The 15,012-nt window shown below is 40.2% G+C and overlaps 2 protein-coding genes across 2 annotated transcripts; one reads left to right on the top strand and one right to left on the bottom strand.

The window, feature by feature from the left end:
* The first annotated feature begins 4 nt into the window (after positions 1-4).
* On the top strand, positions 5-4,163 carry psma6a (proteasome 20S subunit alpha 6a). The gene is made up of 7 exons (XM_036542060.1): positions 5-161; positions 952-1,046; positions 1,191-1,272; positions 1,450-1,605; positions 2,155-2,333; positions 3,566-3,660; positions 3,979-4,163. Exons 1-7 carry the CDS (start codon positions 86-88, stop codon positions 4,034-4,036), a joined length of 741 nt encoding a protein of 246 aa, XP_036397953.1. The 5' UTR covers positions 5-85; the 3' UTR covers positions 4,037-4,163.
* A 3,115-nt stretch (positions 4,164-7,278) lies between these two features.
* On the bottom strand, positions 7,279-9,831 carry nfkbiab (nuclear factor of kappa light polypeptide gene enhancer in B-cells inhibitor, alpha b). Its single transcript, XM_036541974.1, has 6 exons — positions 9,538-9,831; positions 8,748-8,853; positions 8,418-8,625; positions 8,222-8,310; positions 7,849-8,106; positions 7,279-7,623 (listed from the first exon to the last, which is right to left on the bottom strand). The coding sequence occupies exons 1-6, from the start codon at positions 9,780-9,782 to the stop codon at positions 7,588-7,590; spliced, it is 942 nt and encodes a 313-aa protein (XP_036397867.1). The 5' UTR covers positions 9,783-9,831; the 3' UTR covers positions 7,279-7,587.
* Between the last annotated feature and the right edge of the window lie 5,181 nt (positions 9,832-15,012).

Here is a 15,012-nt window from a genome sequence, read left to right as displayed (position 1 = left end):
GGGTGAAAGTTTGTAGTCTACATGTTATGTCTCAGTTCAAATTTCATTTTCTTGTACTAGAAATTACTTGTAAAATAAAACCACGATGTCCAGGGGGTCGAGCGCGGGTTTCGATCGACACATAACCATCTTCTCCCCAGAGGGTAGACTCTACCAAGTAGGTTAGTAGCTGCGGAACTTAGTCGGAAAGCTCTCTTGTGCAGCAGAGACAGCATCTTTGCTAGCTAGCTAACTAACTGCCCAGTCATTATGGGTTCCCCTTCCATAATAATAAATGAAGCTGCGCTAACGTTAGCTGTATTTTTTAGCTTTTAATATTAGCGATCCATTTTGTTTAATGTCTTCAGACAATTGGGTCGGATGGATATGTCGCCAACTGAGATGGTGGGCAGAGTTTACTATAGCCAGTAATGCTAAAGATACTGTCATTGCTGGTTGACTATCTAGTAAGCTAATGTTTGCTGGCTAACTTTGTTTTGATAGGCCTGTCTAGTTGTATGTATAGCTCGTTGGGTAGGCGTAAGCAAAGCAGTGGAAACATTTGCATTCGAGCTTGCTGGCAAGCCATGCTGTTTATGTGTTAATGAGACTGTTTTTTTCTTTTCTAACGCTATCATTTTCATGGTTAATTGTCAATGTACCCTTCTAATTCCAATAAAACATTTGTTGAACTATAAACAATGATATATAAATGAAGTGATGCAGTCTAACCTCCTGGTCAATTTCTAGCAAGGTTAGCATTGGCCAACCATAACACTGCTTACCACTTGTCCTAAGCATTGTCTTAGTATCGATTTGCAGGGTATTAGGCACAACTGACCTAAGGTAGGGAGCGGAAGTAATAAAAGCTAGGCGCGTAGCTACAACTACAGTTTTGTGTGCATGTTGAATTTTAAATGCCTCGTACAATTGTTGACTGATTGTAGTTAATGCGCCATCAATCTTTCCCAGAATATGCATTCAAGGCTATAAACCAAGGTGGCCTCACCTCGGTAGCTGTCCGGGGCAAAGACTGTGCAGTCGTCGTCACACAGAAAAAAGTACCGGTAAGTGTACCGTGACAGCTGTCATTTTTAGCTTAAGAGGCAGCACTTGACATAGGCCAGTGGAACCAAGTGGAACCAATAGATTGTTGTAACTTCATTTCTTTTAAAGTGAGCGTTAACAGCATTTTCTTTTTTCCCCCATAGGATAAGTTACTGGATGCTTCCACTGTAACTCACCTGTTCAGAATAACAGAAAATATTGGGTGTGTGATGTCTGGGATGACAGGTAAAACACTAAACAAAGTCACCTTTGCATGAATGTGGGAAAAAATAATTGGTTTGAAGATACTTTCCCTCAAAAGTTCTGAGACCATGTTTGCCACAAAAGTTCTTTTCCATCCGTTTTTTTTTTCCTGATGAGGATGGCTTTGGACTGTTTTGACGGGTCTGCTTCTGTTCTCAGCTGACAGCAGGTCCCAGGTGCAGAGAGCGCGCTATGAGGCTGCTAACTGGATGTATAAGTATGGATATGAAATCCCAGTGGACATGCTCTGTAAGAGAATTGCTGACATATCTCAGGTATACACACAGAACGCTGAGATGAGACCTCTCGGCTGTTGTAAGTATACATATTCATTATGGAATGGAGATTAAGTATGTTCTGTCCTCATGTTTTGTTGTACTGTGGAACACCCTTTTATATGAGCAGCATAGTTAGTACAGTAAAGTTATTTCTGCCTTTGAATGTCTCTGCATTGTTTTTCTGTGTTTAGAAAGAGAGTTGGAAACCATCCTGTCTCCTAACTGTGACTGTAAAACAAGCTTTTGAATTGTGGGCCCTAATCCTCAAGCCCAAAATACATTAGACACAAAAACGTTTTTACGGATATTCTAAAGTGAATTTTACCAAGAAGAGGAAGTCGAACTTAACCAAGCTTTGGTAGTATTAGTAGAATTATTTTTGGCTCTTCCAGCCCTCTCTGCAGGCTATTTACCCTTGTTAATGTGTGAGTAATTTCAAATGTATCCATGGCTTTCAGTCAAGTTGTTCTGGTAAAATAAAAAAACCCAAAGCTTTAAGTTAAGATTATTACATATCTTGTCTCACCATACTGTCAGACAATTCAAGAAGTGAAGCAGAACTTAATGCTATTTGTATGTATTGCAGGTATGATACTGATAGGCATAGATGAAGAGTATGGTCCTCAGGTATACAAATGTGACCCAGCTGGCTACTACTGTGGCTTCAAGGCCACCGCTGCGGGGGTTAAGCAGACAGAGGCCACCAGCTTCCTGGAGAAAAAGGTGAAGAAGAAACTAGACTGGACCTTTGAACAAATAGTAGAGGTAAGATTTCCTCCTTCAGGTAGAATGTACACAGATAAGATTTAGTAAGTTTCAATAAAAAATACAATGAATTTAATAAAATAAAATAAAAGCAAGACAGGGTGAGCAAAGCGAAGACATCAAGGCTAATTAACAGCTAAATTTTCAGGTCTGGAGCTGATTTTTAAAACTCAAAATAGAGGGTGCCTGACTAATATCTGGAGGTCCAGTGCTCGGTGCGTAAAAACAAAAAGCTGCTTTGCCACTTTTCCTGTGTTGTACTCTAGGAATGTTGAGTATGCCATTGCTTCATGATCTTAAAATTTGATTTGGAACAGACACTCAGAAAGGTACAAAGGTGCTAGACCATTGATAGCTTTAAAAAACAGTAAAAGAATGATAAAAAATATTGCTGAAACACACAGGTAGCATATGAAATGAAGTCATAACAGGTGTAATGTGTTCTGTATTGGTAAAAATAATTTGTCATTTTTCTTACCAGTAGTACATTGTGTTCAAGCTCCTGGTCAGACATTGTTGCTGCTATGCGGTGTAGGGCTTATCTAAAAAATGCAAGATACTGTAGGTGGAATGAACAAGTAAACCATGTTTGTTACACTGTCTTAACAAAGGATTTATCTCTGATCTGTATTCTGCATAAATGACTATACTTTTTCTCTGTTGTACATTTATTTTTAGATGTATAAATGTTAATACCTTTGCTACACCTGAGCCTAACAACCATAAACTAATGTCTGTAGCTGATTTATAATACAGTGTATACTCTTAATTGTGCATCTAGACATCCATGTTATTATGAGGAAGTTCTGTACTACTGGAAGTTTTATATAGGGTAATAGGTCAGATGTAGACATACCTGTAGCATAACCGTAAAGCAGATGTTTATTGTAAACTCAACCGCTGAGTAATATGACACTCTCCTTTTATCTTCCTGTCAATTGTGCTGTTGTACCTCATTTTGAATGAATTTCAGGTATGAAACAACAAAAAGGAACAACGCGTATTGTGCAGTGTGACCCTGACCTTGATATTTGATTTGTTCTTTTTTTCCCACAGTCCTTTTGAAGGCCAAAGTCCTCTATATGCACTGTAACATGAATAACATCAATGTGCTCCCCCCTGCTAAAGAGGGCGAGCTGTAATTAAAAGTCCTTGAAAGTATTACTTTTCCTGCACATTTTTCCCTTGAGTAACCGTACAATTGAATTACATCTTTCCTCTGACCCCACCAGACAGCAATAGCATGTCTGACCACGGTGCTCTCCATTGACTTCAAGCCCTCAGAGCTGGAGATTGGCGTCATCACAACAGTGGAGCCCAAGTTCAGGTAGGAAGCTGTGGGAACCACGTCTTCCCGTAAAGGATGTAGATCACATCAAAGCCTGACACAACACAGGAACAGGAAATAATGTAGTGAAAACCACCTTTGTAGAAGTAAAGTTGGCCCAGATACCACAAAGCTGACAGTGTTAGGTCACTGCAAATACAAGCCACTCCAGAGTTTTTTTTTCCACTTTGCAGTTACAGCTTTTTGCTACTCTTCTCAGAGAATAAAAGGAGCCTGCATGATGTCTTGCTTCTGTGTTGCCAGGTTTCTTTGTACCAGAGTGTTGATGTCCCTGTGCTGTCTGTGTGTCTCTCACAGGATTCTTTCAGAGGCAGAGATTGATGCTCACTTGGTGTCTCTGGCAGAGAGGGACTGAGCTGACCAGTGGTGTTGGCGCAGTTTCAGACCAGAGAGGCGTCCCCCAAAAGCACTACTTCAGATATTAGAATGCAAGTCAAGAATCAAGTGACAGTTGTTTGTTGTTTATTTGCCATGTTCCATTAAAGAAGACATTTCTGAGAAATGAATATCTTCAGCAGCGTTTTCTTGTAAGCAGTGTGCCTTGTGTGGTGTTTGCATATGTGGAAAGTGTATTTGAGAGGTTTAACAGAATTAGTACCTAATAACATGCCCTTTTTAGTCTTTATGTTTTTTTTTTCTGTTTGTCTCACTGCTTCATTGTATGACAGTCATATGTATTATAAGAAATTTGTCAGTTTTTACAACACACCACTGTAGCTGGAAGCATGTACAGGTCTGCTACAAACATATATGAAAAACTGCCTTCAGACCATTCCTTTTGATCATTATTATTATTTACTCTGCTGACAGTTAGGATTAAGGAAAGGTTCTTGCTTATAAGCCATAGAAATCTGTTCTCTATACTCTTATGATCATGAGGGTTAATTGTAGCTTTTAGTTTTGAATTAACTGGGTACTGTGTTACAGCACAGATAAAAAGCCACCACAAAGGTTGAGCATATCTTTAGGCTCATCTTGGTCTTGGGGCAAAGAGGGAAAGAAAGGGTCCATGTTAAGAATTGTTCGTTGCTTTCCTGCTTTGTACATCTTGTGAAGAACACGGTACTGTTTAGTGTGAAACCCCTGCTGAAACGTGCAAATCTGAAAAGACGGCATGGCAGAGCTATAGTTCAAAGCTCCAATTCACATGACATTCATTATGTTACCTGTTCATTCATTCCACCCTTCGTTCCTTCTGGCCTAAGTACTGAAAGCACATTAAAAGTGAAACTGAACAGATTTCCCCATAAGGAAACAGCCTATGGCCTACATTTCAAGCACCACACGTTTCACACAAGCAGAGCTGTATTTGCATCGACTGTTTCCCCCAGTCTCGTGTGATCAGTGCGCCCTGTGCCCCTCCGCTCTGCGTTTTTCGGAGTTTCCGGCTGTTTGCCATGTCATTTCTCGGATCACGCTGAATCATATGAGCCTCTCCGAGCCCCCAGGACTCGGTAGCCTGAATGAATTGTTTGTCTGTTCCTGTCCATTTCCTTCTGTCCGCAGCCTAAGACTGATAGCAGCTATGACTAAGTCATTTGCATTGAGTTGGACCAGATCCCTCGTTCGAGCCACAGATCCAGAAAGTTCGATTTGTGACAATGTAGTTGTAACTCTTCATCTTCAGCCTGCTGTGATGAAAATGAGGCTCACCAGGAGTTAAGCTCTCAGGACATGATGACTTGCTGTTTAGTGAAGTAAACCACATAAAAAAATGGTTTTGGCACATACATAATTTTCAACAGTTGGGGGGATCATTGAGTTGTGATTCTTGTGATAATTGTGATTTGGCTCTGATCTCTCACAATGTCTGACTGTTTGATGCCCTCTACATCCTCTTGTCCATTACTGTCCCTTGCATTATGATGTCCATAAGGGAGACGTTAAATCTGCCTCCATGTGTTGAATGATACATTGTCATAGATAAAATCTTTTACATGCATTATTTAAGGTCTTTATTGTAGCCATGTGTGTGTGTGTGGTACTGTGCGGTGGTCAGGATGGTGGCATAATTTTGTGGCTTTCCTTGTGTAGGAGGAAGACCATTCTTATTTACCTGATATTTAAAAATATTTCAGAGACACTGAAGAGAGTAGGAGTATGTGAAGCCACAGAGATCAGCTGTGAGATAGCTGGCCTTTGAACATTGATAGCAAGTGGACCTCTGGCCTGAAGTGATTTTCTTGGGTGTCTGATCAAAAGTTGCTCCACCAGAAATCTGTGATTGCTTTTCAGTAAGTACAGTTTTCTCCCTTGCAGAACAGTGTTTGGAGAAGAAAGCAAAGATCACATGAATTTTTGGTTGTGCATAGTTTGTATCATAATTAGTGGAAAGTATTTTGTTGAATTGACTTTTTTATTATCCTGTTGAGTGCTTAAAATTGCATAGATTGCTCACAATAATTTGTCTCTGTGAATCTCTGTAACACCTGCTGTGAATGTACAAACATTCTCAGTTGCTTGCAGAAGATTAGTATAACAACAATTTGTCTAAAAATATGTCACAACTCTGGACTCTACATGAATTCACAAAGCTGTTTAGACAGAAATGGAGAATTACTCATTCTAATTCCAAAGAGCCGTGCTATGTGAAGTTCCTCATGTAGGATCTGGGAAAGTTCAAACCTTGTGACAGTAGGGAAATTTTGGAGCTGCCAGTTAGAAACAAATGTCCCCGCCCTGCAGGAAATTCCTGTATACTCATCAAATGGCCGTCATGGGTAGACGCAGGCCTGTCTGCGGAGGTTTACTATGAATAATAAAGCTGGACAGATTGTTTCCCTTTCATTTGTGAAGTATGAAAGAGTCTGAAATGAAAGGATATAGTAGGAATCTTCGCTCCTTTTAGTCATGAAAGGCTATTCATAAAGAACAAGATGAATTTCCCCAATGTTGCAACCTTAAAATGAAGTACAAAAGGTATATTTACTTTTTGTTAAGTTCAGGACTGTTTTGCAGTTGGTGGCTTTGCCTTATGTTGGAAGAAGTCCATTCTTATTTCCTTGATATTTAAAAATATAAATAAGGGTATCAAGAGAATCATCCATCAAGAAATTCAGTCAGGAACCAAAAAATGTGGATTTAAAATATAACATACTCCCTACCATACCACACTTTTCCTTTTTTGACTGGTAAATTAAGAGATGGTGCCTATCATTGTATGTGCATCTGAGCCTCCTCATCCAATTTCCCTGACATGTCCATGCCATTTGAGGAAATCTAAAACTAATAGGGTTCTGGCATCAAAGTTTTCTTGATTGTTTTTGAAACAGCAGCTTCCTTTATTTTTCAGTTTGTTTCCCAAGAGTGTATCCATTTTTAACTTTCTACAGTAATTACAGCCCCATTCCATCCCCAAACCAACCAACCCACCAGAAGGAAGACATCAAAAACAGATATATTCATCTTTTTTAATTCACTGGAGTGTGGATCTTGATTTTTAAACATGAACACATGAACATTTGCTTACAATAGTGTTATAAAACATGTTTTTCAAATTATTTACATTTTGTACATATTGACGTATTTACATTTTTCTGAAATATTACAAAAATAGATCTCTTTCTATATATTTTTTAAATTATTTACAATACAGTACATTTTAAAACTTGAAATTGGCTTATGTATCTGTAAAGGTATGAATGTCCTTTAGTAAGCCAAGAGTGTGTTATTTTAGGCATCTCTGTGGTATGTACTTGTTCTTCATCGACTCTCTGCCCATCCCTCTTCCAGAGCCTTTATCTTCTTGCTCCTGCCTGTCACCATGACAGTCTTCTGACTGGGTCTCCTACCGCTTGTTGGCCATGGGGTGAGTACCACTGTGGGCCATCCACTGTGCCATTGCTGCAGTTGTCTGGAGCAGCTCCTGTTCTCTCTTTATAAACATGCCTGGTGATCACGCCAACCCTACTTTTGCCCCATCCACAGGAAGTCATCATACATCTGGTGAAGAGGAGAGACAGTGTGTTATGTTCAAGAATCTTGGAGCTAATCATCTGAGCTGTAGTGCCCACTCACACATACACTTCCAGAAATTACATCTGCCAATGTAAATGACTAATGTACATGATGGTGTGACTCAGCCATTAATGGGTTAATGAATAGTTCCATGACCCTGGCCTCTTCACCACCACCCTATTCAACAGCAGCACTGTGTGGGAAACTTACATCATCATCCTCAGATTGTGGCTCCTCTTCGCTCTCCTCATCCTCGCTCTCTGGCAGGTCTCTCAGCTCCTGAGCTGTAAGCTCAAACAGGTGCTGCTGGATCTCCATGTTCTGGCGCCCATAAGTAAGGTGGTACGGCGTGTATCCACCATAAGTCAGACTGTTGACATTGGCACCCTTGGAGATAAGGAGCTGGACCAAGTCCAGGTTCTGAAGATCCACCGCTAAGTGAAGAGGAGTGCGGCCATTGCACTGTTCCTAAAAAAAACAACACAATGGCTTGTTAGATGCTTAGTGGTGGGGCAAACCAGTTCTCTCCATGAACAGTCTCAAGTTGGCAACGGGGCCTTGTTGTATGGAGGGTGACACTCACCTGTGCATTGATATCTGCACCAAGCTCAATGAGCCTCTCCACCAATGAAAGGAAGCCATGAATGGAGACCAAGTGTAGACAGTTGTGTCCTGTAAAAAGAGTGGACAGCAGGTCAGACACAGGCAGCCTTCATTTTGCAGTACTCAAAGAGGCGACAGCACTGAGGTCAGAGGTGCTACTTCTCAGGTGTACCTACCGCCGTAATTGGTGGTGGCAAGGATGGAGGGGAGCAGCTGGGTGCAGCCCTGGGTCAGCACACTGAAGCAGTGCAGGGAGCCCTTCTTGCATGCAATGTGGAGGGCGGTGTTTCCACACTCGTCCACCATCCGGGGGTCGCAGCCTGCCTTCAGAAGCCGATCCACGATTTGCGGCTGTTCCATGATCACGGCCAGATGGAGCGGGGTCTGAGGAAGCAACCAGGGCGAAACGATTAGCAACTGAAATGTAACCATGCATTCATTATCAGTTTGCACGTGTACAAAGTGGGTCTTTTTTGTAGAACATATTTATTTGCAGTGGTATTTACCTGTCTCTGGTTGTTCTGCGTGTTGAGGAACGGGTCATTGCGTGAATGTTCAATCATCCTAATTGCATAGTCGGTTGCTTCGTGAATAATGGCAAGATGAAGAAGCCTAAAATAGAAAAAAAAATACATTTAAAATCACAATTTTAAACATATTCGCTGGGGGCGACTGAAAAATTAAAAGGCCTAGGCAATGTGGTGTTTCGCAAGGCAGGATTTTTAAAAAAAACTTATTTCCACTAGTAGCGGCTTGACACATTGGTGCGTTATAGGCGTCAGATTCCTGGCAGTGCGCCGGGGACTTTCCAGACTCGCGCTGTCTTTAGTACCGCCCAAATTGACTCTGCGCCAGAGAACAATTCGTTCTGATGTAGTCTTTTGTTTACGTGAAGTTTCAAATGAAAGTCACTGTAGTATGAATTTGCAACTTTCATAAATGAAATGCATTGTCTTCTTGCTCTCAACATCAACGCACAAATGCAACTGTGCACTTTTCGTCCTCTTTTGCCTTGTGGCTGGTCAATATTTCAAATGTTCAGCTTTTGCAGCTGTGATAAACTCGCTTGTATCAGGAATGTTGCAAATAAAATAACAAGCTATTTATCTACAGCAGAATACTATTAGAATATTAACAGTACAATCATTGTTTGTATTTAGTATCGTTAGTCTGTATAACTTTTTCTGCAGTGTTTTACCACATTTTCATGTAGAGATGATTTAGCCATTCATCTAACTATGGACCTTGCACGCCCTTGAGAATTATAGGTGGAAAAATACAAAAATGAAAACTTACGTATCTCCGTCTTCAGTCATTTCCAGTTTCCAAGGCTCGTTGCAGTAATCAGCTGTTGCCTCTGCTGGGTCCATCTTCAAGCGTTCCATTTCGTTCACAATACCATTATATTCCTCTTCTTTCAAAGAATCCAGACCGCTGTCTATGCGGTCTTCAGTGCAGGGCAACACTTTCCCGTGTTTAGAATCCCGATTATCCATGTTATAATCCAACTCTTTACTGTTACCTACTCGATAAAGATCCATTTGTTTTACAGCTGAGAGCGCTGGACACGACTTCTCACTGGCAATAGCTAAATTCAGACTGTGGCGGAGCAATGGAGTACATCAGCATTTAACTGTTTGGGGAGGAGTCACGGGGTGGGGGATTTCCAGATGCGTTATCGGGCATATTAACAGCATTTGGGAAAGTCAGCTCGGGCTCAAGGAGGAAAATTCCACCCAATATGAGAAGCACTGTATGAAAGCCCCGGTTTTGGTTTTTAGCTCTCAAACCTTTCTCTTTTTTTCATTGTTACAAAATGGCCATAACGCGTGCACACCAATGAACCACTCTCCTTGTTTCCTTTTTCTTTCTTGTATAACATAACCAAGGACTAGTATTATGTGAAGGTTGCTGTTGTGTTGTCAGATATCTACAGCTCATTTTGTTGTAGTTGTCCAAACTGTGCATCATTGCCATCATGGCCATTACTATAGTCATGCACATTTGTACCTACTGACCGCACAACCAATGAAAGATACAATGAGCAGGCTCAGTGCTTTTCAGTGCATCCACTTGTTTTGGGATGAATCCAGCTGGACTGAAGCTGTACATCTGGTTAATGGTGAAAGCATCTTTAGTGTAATTCCCTCTTTCTCACTGCAGATTTCATTGCATTGTCATTAAGTGATTACGAAGGCCTGTTCTGCAAGAAAATACCATCTTCCACAGAATTTTTAAATGAACACTCCTTTTTTCCCCTAATCTGCCCTACAAATTTTATAATTGTAATTTCACATTACCTTTTGCATATTGTTAGAGGTTCCTACATGTCTTTGAGTAAAAACGTCTGCAAACACAAGTGAATCAAAACTGAACTATAGATGCTTCATAATACATAATATTGAAAATGGGGGGCGGTTGTATAAGGCAAACACTGAAAGGCATTGAACTGTTTGAATTTCAGGTTTCACTGTAAAACCCACACACCTGCAGGATGTATTGTGCTGAAAGGTTTAACCCAGGTGTCAGTAATCGCCTTTCTCACGCTGACATTTACTCTGAGAAACCCAGGACTGTTTCTGTTTGCACAACCACCATGTATTCACTGAGGTGGATTTTTCAAATAAAGCAACAACATAGCAACTGTTTCTATGCCTAAAAATCGCATACGTCCCCCTAGTGGTTACATGCCAGTAATTGACCTCACTCTTTAGGATTTGCGTCACTGATCTTTGAGGTATGGAGCTCAGCTATTACATGCCTTGGGGGTTTCTCTCCTGAACACCGGAAATAATTGTACGAAATTGCACGTCCTGTATTCTTCATAAAATGGACAAAGGAAACCATGGATTTAAGTTAACAACTATGTATTCATTGCTTGCTTTGCATAGTCAAAACACACATATTTACACGTTTTATACAATTTGGTGAGCAACTCAAAATGAAAGACAGCATTATTTGTCAGAATTTTTCTCACATATCCCTACTTTATTCATAACCTGTTTGTACCACTGTTTCATCTAGACCATGCCTCTTTGCTTTATGCCATAGCAAAGGGAGAAAATCAGCAAAACATTCCCAACAGTCCCAGCTGTGGCCACTAAATGCTGTTTTTTGACTGGACTAAAAAAACTTGCATGTAATTCACAACTAATGTGAAGGAAAATATTCCCTGCGCTGTCACATGACTGCCCGACAGGCCGTTGTGAGAAACTCCCGGCCATGCACTTTCCGAGGAACAGCACTTACAGCAAACCATTGTTGATGCCCGTGGTGTTTACAGCGGAACTCTGGGTAGAACAACACTTTTGCTCAATCCACTTCCTCCCCTTCACTGTATTCTGAGGCAAACTGCGCTGTGCAATCAACACTGAAAAATTCTTGGATGTAGTGTTGTATAAAGGCAAAGAATCTCAGCTTATGTAATTGAATAATTTCCTCAATCTTGCCAATTTAGCTGCATGCTGTCTTCAAGTGCGCTTGCGCTGCAGGCAGATTAGTTAAAAAAAATTGATTGTAAGTTGCAGCTGATCTTCATTATGTTCTAGTGCTAGTGGTAAATGTCACTTACCAGAATTTTACATTGTCAAGCTGAGAATCAATAGAAATACACAAAGAGAAAAGCATCTTCCTAGTGTCTTGATTTGCCTCACGTGACTGCAATGGCTCAACAGTGAGGTGGAAATTCTGATAATAATAATAACACTTGTCCAAATTTCACATTTTCCTCAGTCATTTTAATGCAATGTACACCTGAATACTTGCTGTTGCAGGAAGCTCTCCCTGTTAATAAAACTCAAAGCTGAAAATGAATGTCTCTTTACAAGTGTCAGGCTGTTGTCTCATGGTGCTACACCTCCGCTTGCGTTCAGTTAGGCGGATAAAGCATTTTGGGACAGTTGAAGTGCGGGGGACTGGGGTATTTTGGGGGAATCCCGGCCTGAAGGCAGCACCACCTTTGGTGCCTGTGGTGGGAGAGATCATTCGCACAGTCTGGATACAGCGTCACTCACCACAGCAGTGCTGCTTTGGGGCAGGGCCCGGTTACACCCATGGCATGGCGCGACTGAGTCAGGGCGTGTTCCAACAGAACACCACCAAGTGCCCCCTCCACTGCCTTTATCAGTGCTGATCCTTTTGGATTACAGCTGATTTGACGAGTTTATTACACAACTTATTAAGCAGACAGGGCTGGCTGGGCTTGTTCAAAGCTTGTGTGAAGTAATTTCTGATGGCTTTCTCCTTCCTTGTTCTAATCCAATATAGCCACTCAACCTACCCTGCATTAAATATGGACAGTAAAGGGATAGCAGTGAATCTTAAAAATCACGAATGTGAATATGTATTTATATCTATGCCATAAACTAATATTATGAGAACCAGTGATCCATCATAACTGACATGCTGTAATATCCTTAACACTGAAGGAGGGTTAATCTCAAAAACTCACATGTGCACGTGGATGAAGTTTAAACAATGCTAGAACGAGGGGAGCCACTCTTGATATAGGCACAAAGTAACATGGTAAATCACTGATTATAATGCAGTTGCACATTGAACTCCAGTGTCATATCAAGTGCAAGGAGTGACATCAGCCAACGTGCTTCAGTTACAGCTTTATGCAACAAGCCTGCTGTATGACGCATACGTGGCATTCCCAATGAGTGGCAAGGGCTTTTACACTCGGTCGCGACAGACTGAAACATGCTCAAGATTGGACATGTCTCCACAGAATCTCAGATGCACTGACTCATGTCTGAGTCATGCACTGACTGTACATTGCCATTCTTCTGACACAGGGATCCCCCTTCTCACTAAACGTGTACAGATGTTTCCTATTCACGTGCATACATGACTTTGATTTAGCTTCCTTTTTTTTGTTTTGTTTTGTCAAACTTACAGTAATTATTAGCTAAAGGCCATTTTGAGTGTGCAGGCACAAACTAAACTTATGCAAAGGAGTCTTTTTTATTTCTTTGTATTTCTCATAGAATTGCTGATTGAGAGAGTGGAGAGTGGAGAATTGTATTCTGAGCTTAAAGCTTCACTGGAAAATGGATGTGCTGCTGTTTAAATGTTTTCAGTCCTGATTAGTCCTGGATGCCTCTTTACCAATACAATGAGCAAAGGTATACCATTCTAAACTTTATCAGTTAAGGATGCTATCTCATCAGCAAATGTTGGTGTAGTTCATTCTGCATGTAAATGATGAGATACCAAAGCATAGAACTTGGCACACTGTGGAAATAATGCAATTAACATCTTGGTTAAAATTATAACAACTTATATGAGTCACCATTATATATTAAAGCTGTACAAATGTCATGGATGGATTGCTGTATTACTGTATTGTTTTGGGGTTTTATTACACTCTTATTACACTTTTGTATTTTCAAAATAATTTCGAAATTCATCTTCGTACCTGAGTTCCAAGCTGAAACCACTATGCCAAATAATATAACGGAATTCTCATCTAAATATCTGTGGATAGTACAGTATGCAGATACTGGCATGATTATTCAGTCCTTTACATAGTTTGTCAGTGTGAGCAGCCTGTACGTGTGAGCACAGATGAGATAATTAGACGAGCAGGTTTCTGTCTGTCTTGATTCAGTGGTTTCCCAGTGATTCAGTGTTCACCTCTGTCACACTTTCAGTGAGTACTGTACGTTGGCATGTGTGCGTTACAGCACAGAGGAGGGAGATTCCTGATGTAAAAATGAGTGGAATGTGGTTTCACCTCATCTCACCTGTTGAGGGGAGTTATAGGTACAAGTGCCAGGCCAGCATATTTCTCTGCAGTTTTTGTGTGTAGGTACACTTTTTCTTGCATTAAAATGTCCTTGACAAATTGTTCTCTGTCAAGATAAGTCTATTGAAGCTAACCAAGGAACATTGTTTATCCCTTTAGCAACAAACCAGTTTTTGCTTCTGATACTTTGTAGGTATTCAAATGCAAAGTGGTTGCTTTCAAAGTATACATAAAGGAAATGATCCAATGAAGGTATAGAAATGCTATTCTTAGCCCTTCATGTGTCTGCTCAAATATATGAGGCATTGCTGCGGACATGGAGAGTTCAGGCATGGAACACTTATTTTTTTAAAACATGGATTCTTAAAATATGAGATGTTTGTAAGATCAGAAAAAAATCTTTTCAAGTAAAATGCATTATTTACATTTTAATAAACAATTGAAAATTTGTATGTTACCAAAGGTCATACTGTCTGTCCTTATGGTACAGACAAGTTAAACCGGCTTGGGTGTGATCAGTACAGAATGATTTACCATTGTAGTTGATTATACTAGGACTTGTTTGTTTAATATTTTATTATAGAGTAGAATGCACATACTTAATAGAAATGCAAAGAATTCACAATACCAGCTCAAAGCACGAGTAAGACTGAACTGCTGAGTAGTGATATTTGGTATTTTAAGTCAGTACTTTTTTCATGAAACATACAACATTTACCATGAAAGCCACTTACAGACACAGCTTGTCAGTGGCAAACACTATGGGAGGGCTTTAATCATGGTTGTTCCAGTTGTAACACAGGTCAGAGGTCAGGTGGTCCACACCAGGTTTGAACTGCTGCTATGTCCATTGTAGTTAGTTTAGTATGTCATCAAAATTGAGCTGGTACAAAATACAGCAATTATACCATTTATCAACTTCTTTCTTCTAAAATAAAATGCTAACCATTTAATATATATATATATTTTTTTTGCTTTCAGCGTTTATTGGTTTGATTAATTTAAAAAAATTAAACTTA

This window comes from Megalops cyprinoides, chromosome 12 (genome assembly GCF_013368585.1).
Source record: "Megalops cyprinoides isolate fMegCyp1 chromosome 12, fMegCyp1.pri, whole genome shotgun sequence".
Classification (NCBI taxonomy): domain Eukaryota; kingdom Metazoa; phylum Chordata; class Actinopteri; order Elopiformes; family Megalopidae; genus Megalops; species Megalops cyprinoides.
This window is presented reverse-complemented; position numbering and strand designations above follow the sequence as displayed.

Bases quoted from the DNA above. Each gene is read 5' to 3' on its own strand.
- psma6a (XM_036542060.1), top strand. From the start codon at position 86: ATGTCCAGGGGGTCGAGCGCGGGTTTCGATCGACACATAACCATCTTC. The intron at 1,606-2,154 runs GTAAGTATACAT...TATGTATTGCAG, and splicing joins GATGAGACCTCTCGGCTGTT to GTATGATACTGATAGGCATA. The intron at 2,334-3,565 runs GTAAGATTTCCT...TGACCCCACCAG, and splicing joins CCTTTGAACAAATAGTAGAG to ACAGCAATAGCATGTCTGAC.
- nfkbiab (XM_036541974.1), bottom strand. From the start codon at position 9,782: ATGGATCTTTATCGAGTAGGTAACAGTAAAGAGTTGGATTATAACATG. The intron at 8,626-8,747 runs GTAAATACCACT...TTGCTTCCTCAG, and splicing joins CGCAGAACAACCAGAGACAG to ACCCCGCTCCATCTGGCCGT. The intron at 7,624-7,848 runs GTAAGTTTCCCA...CCTCTTCACCAG, and splicing joins CACAATCTGAGGATGATGAT to ATGTATGATGACTTCCTGTG.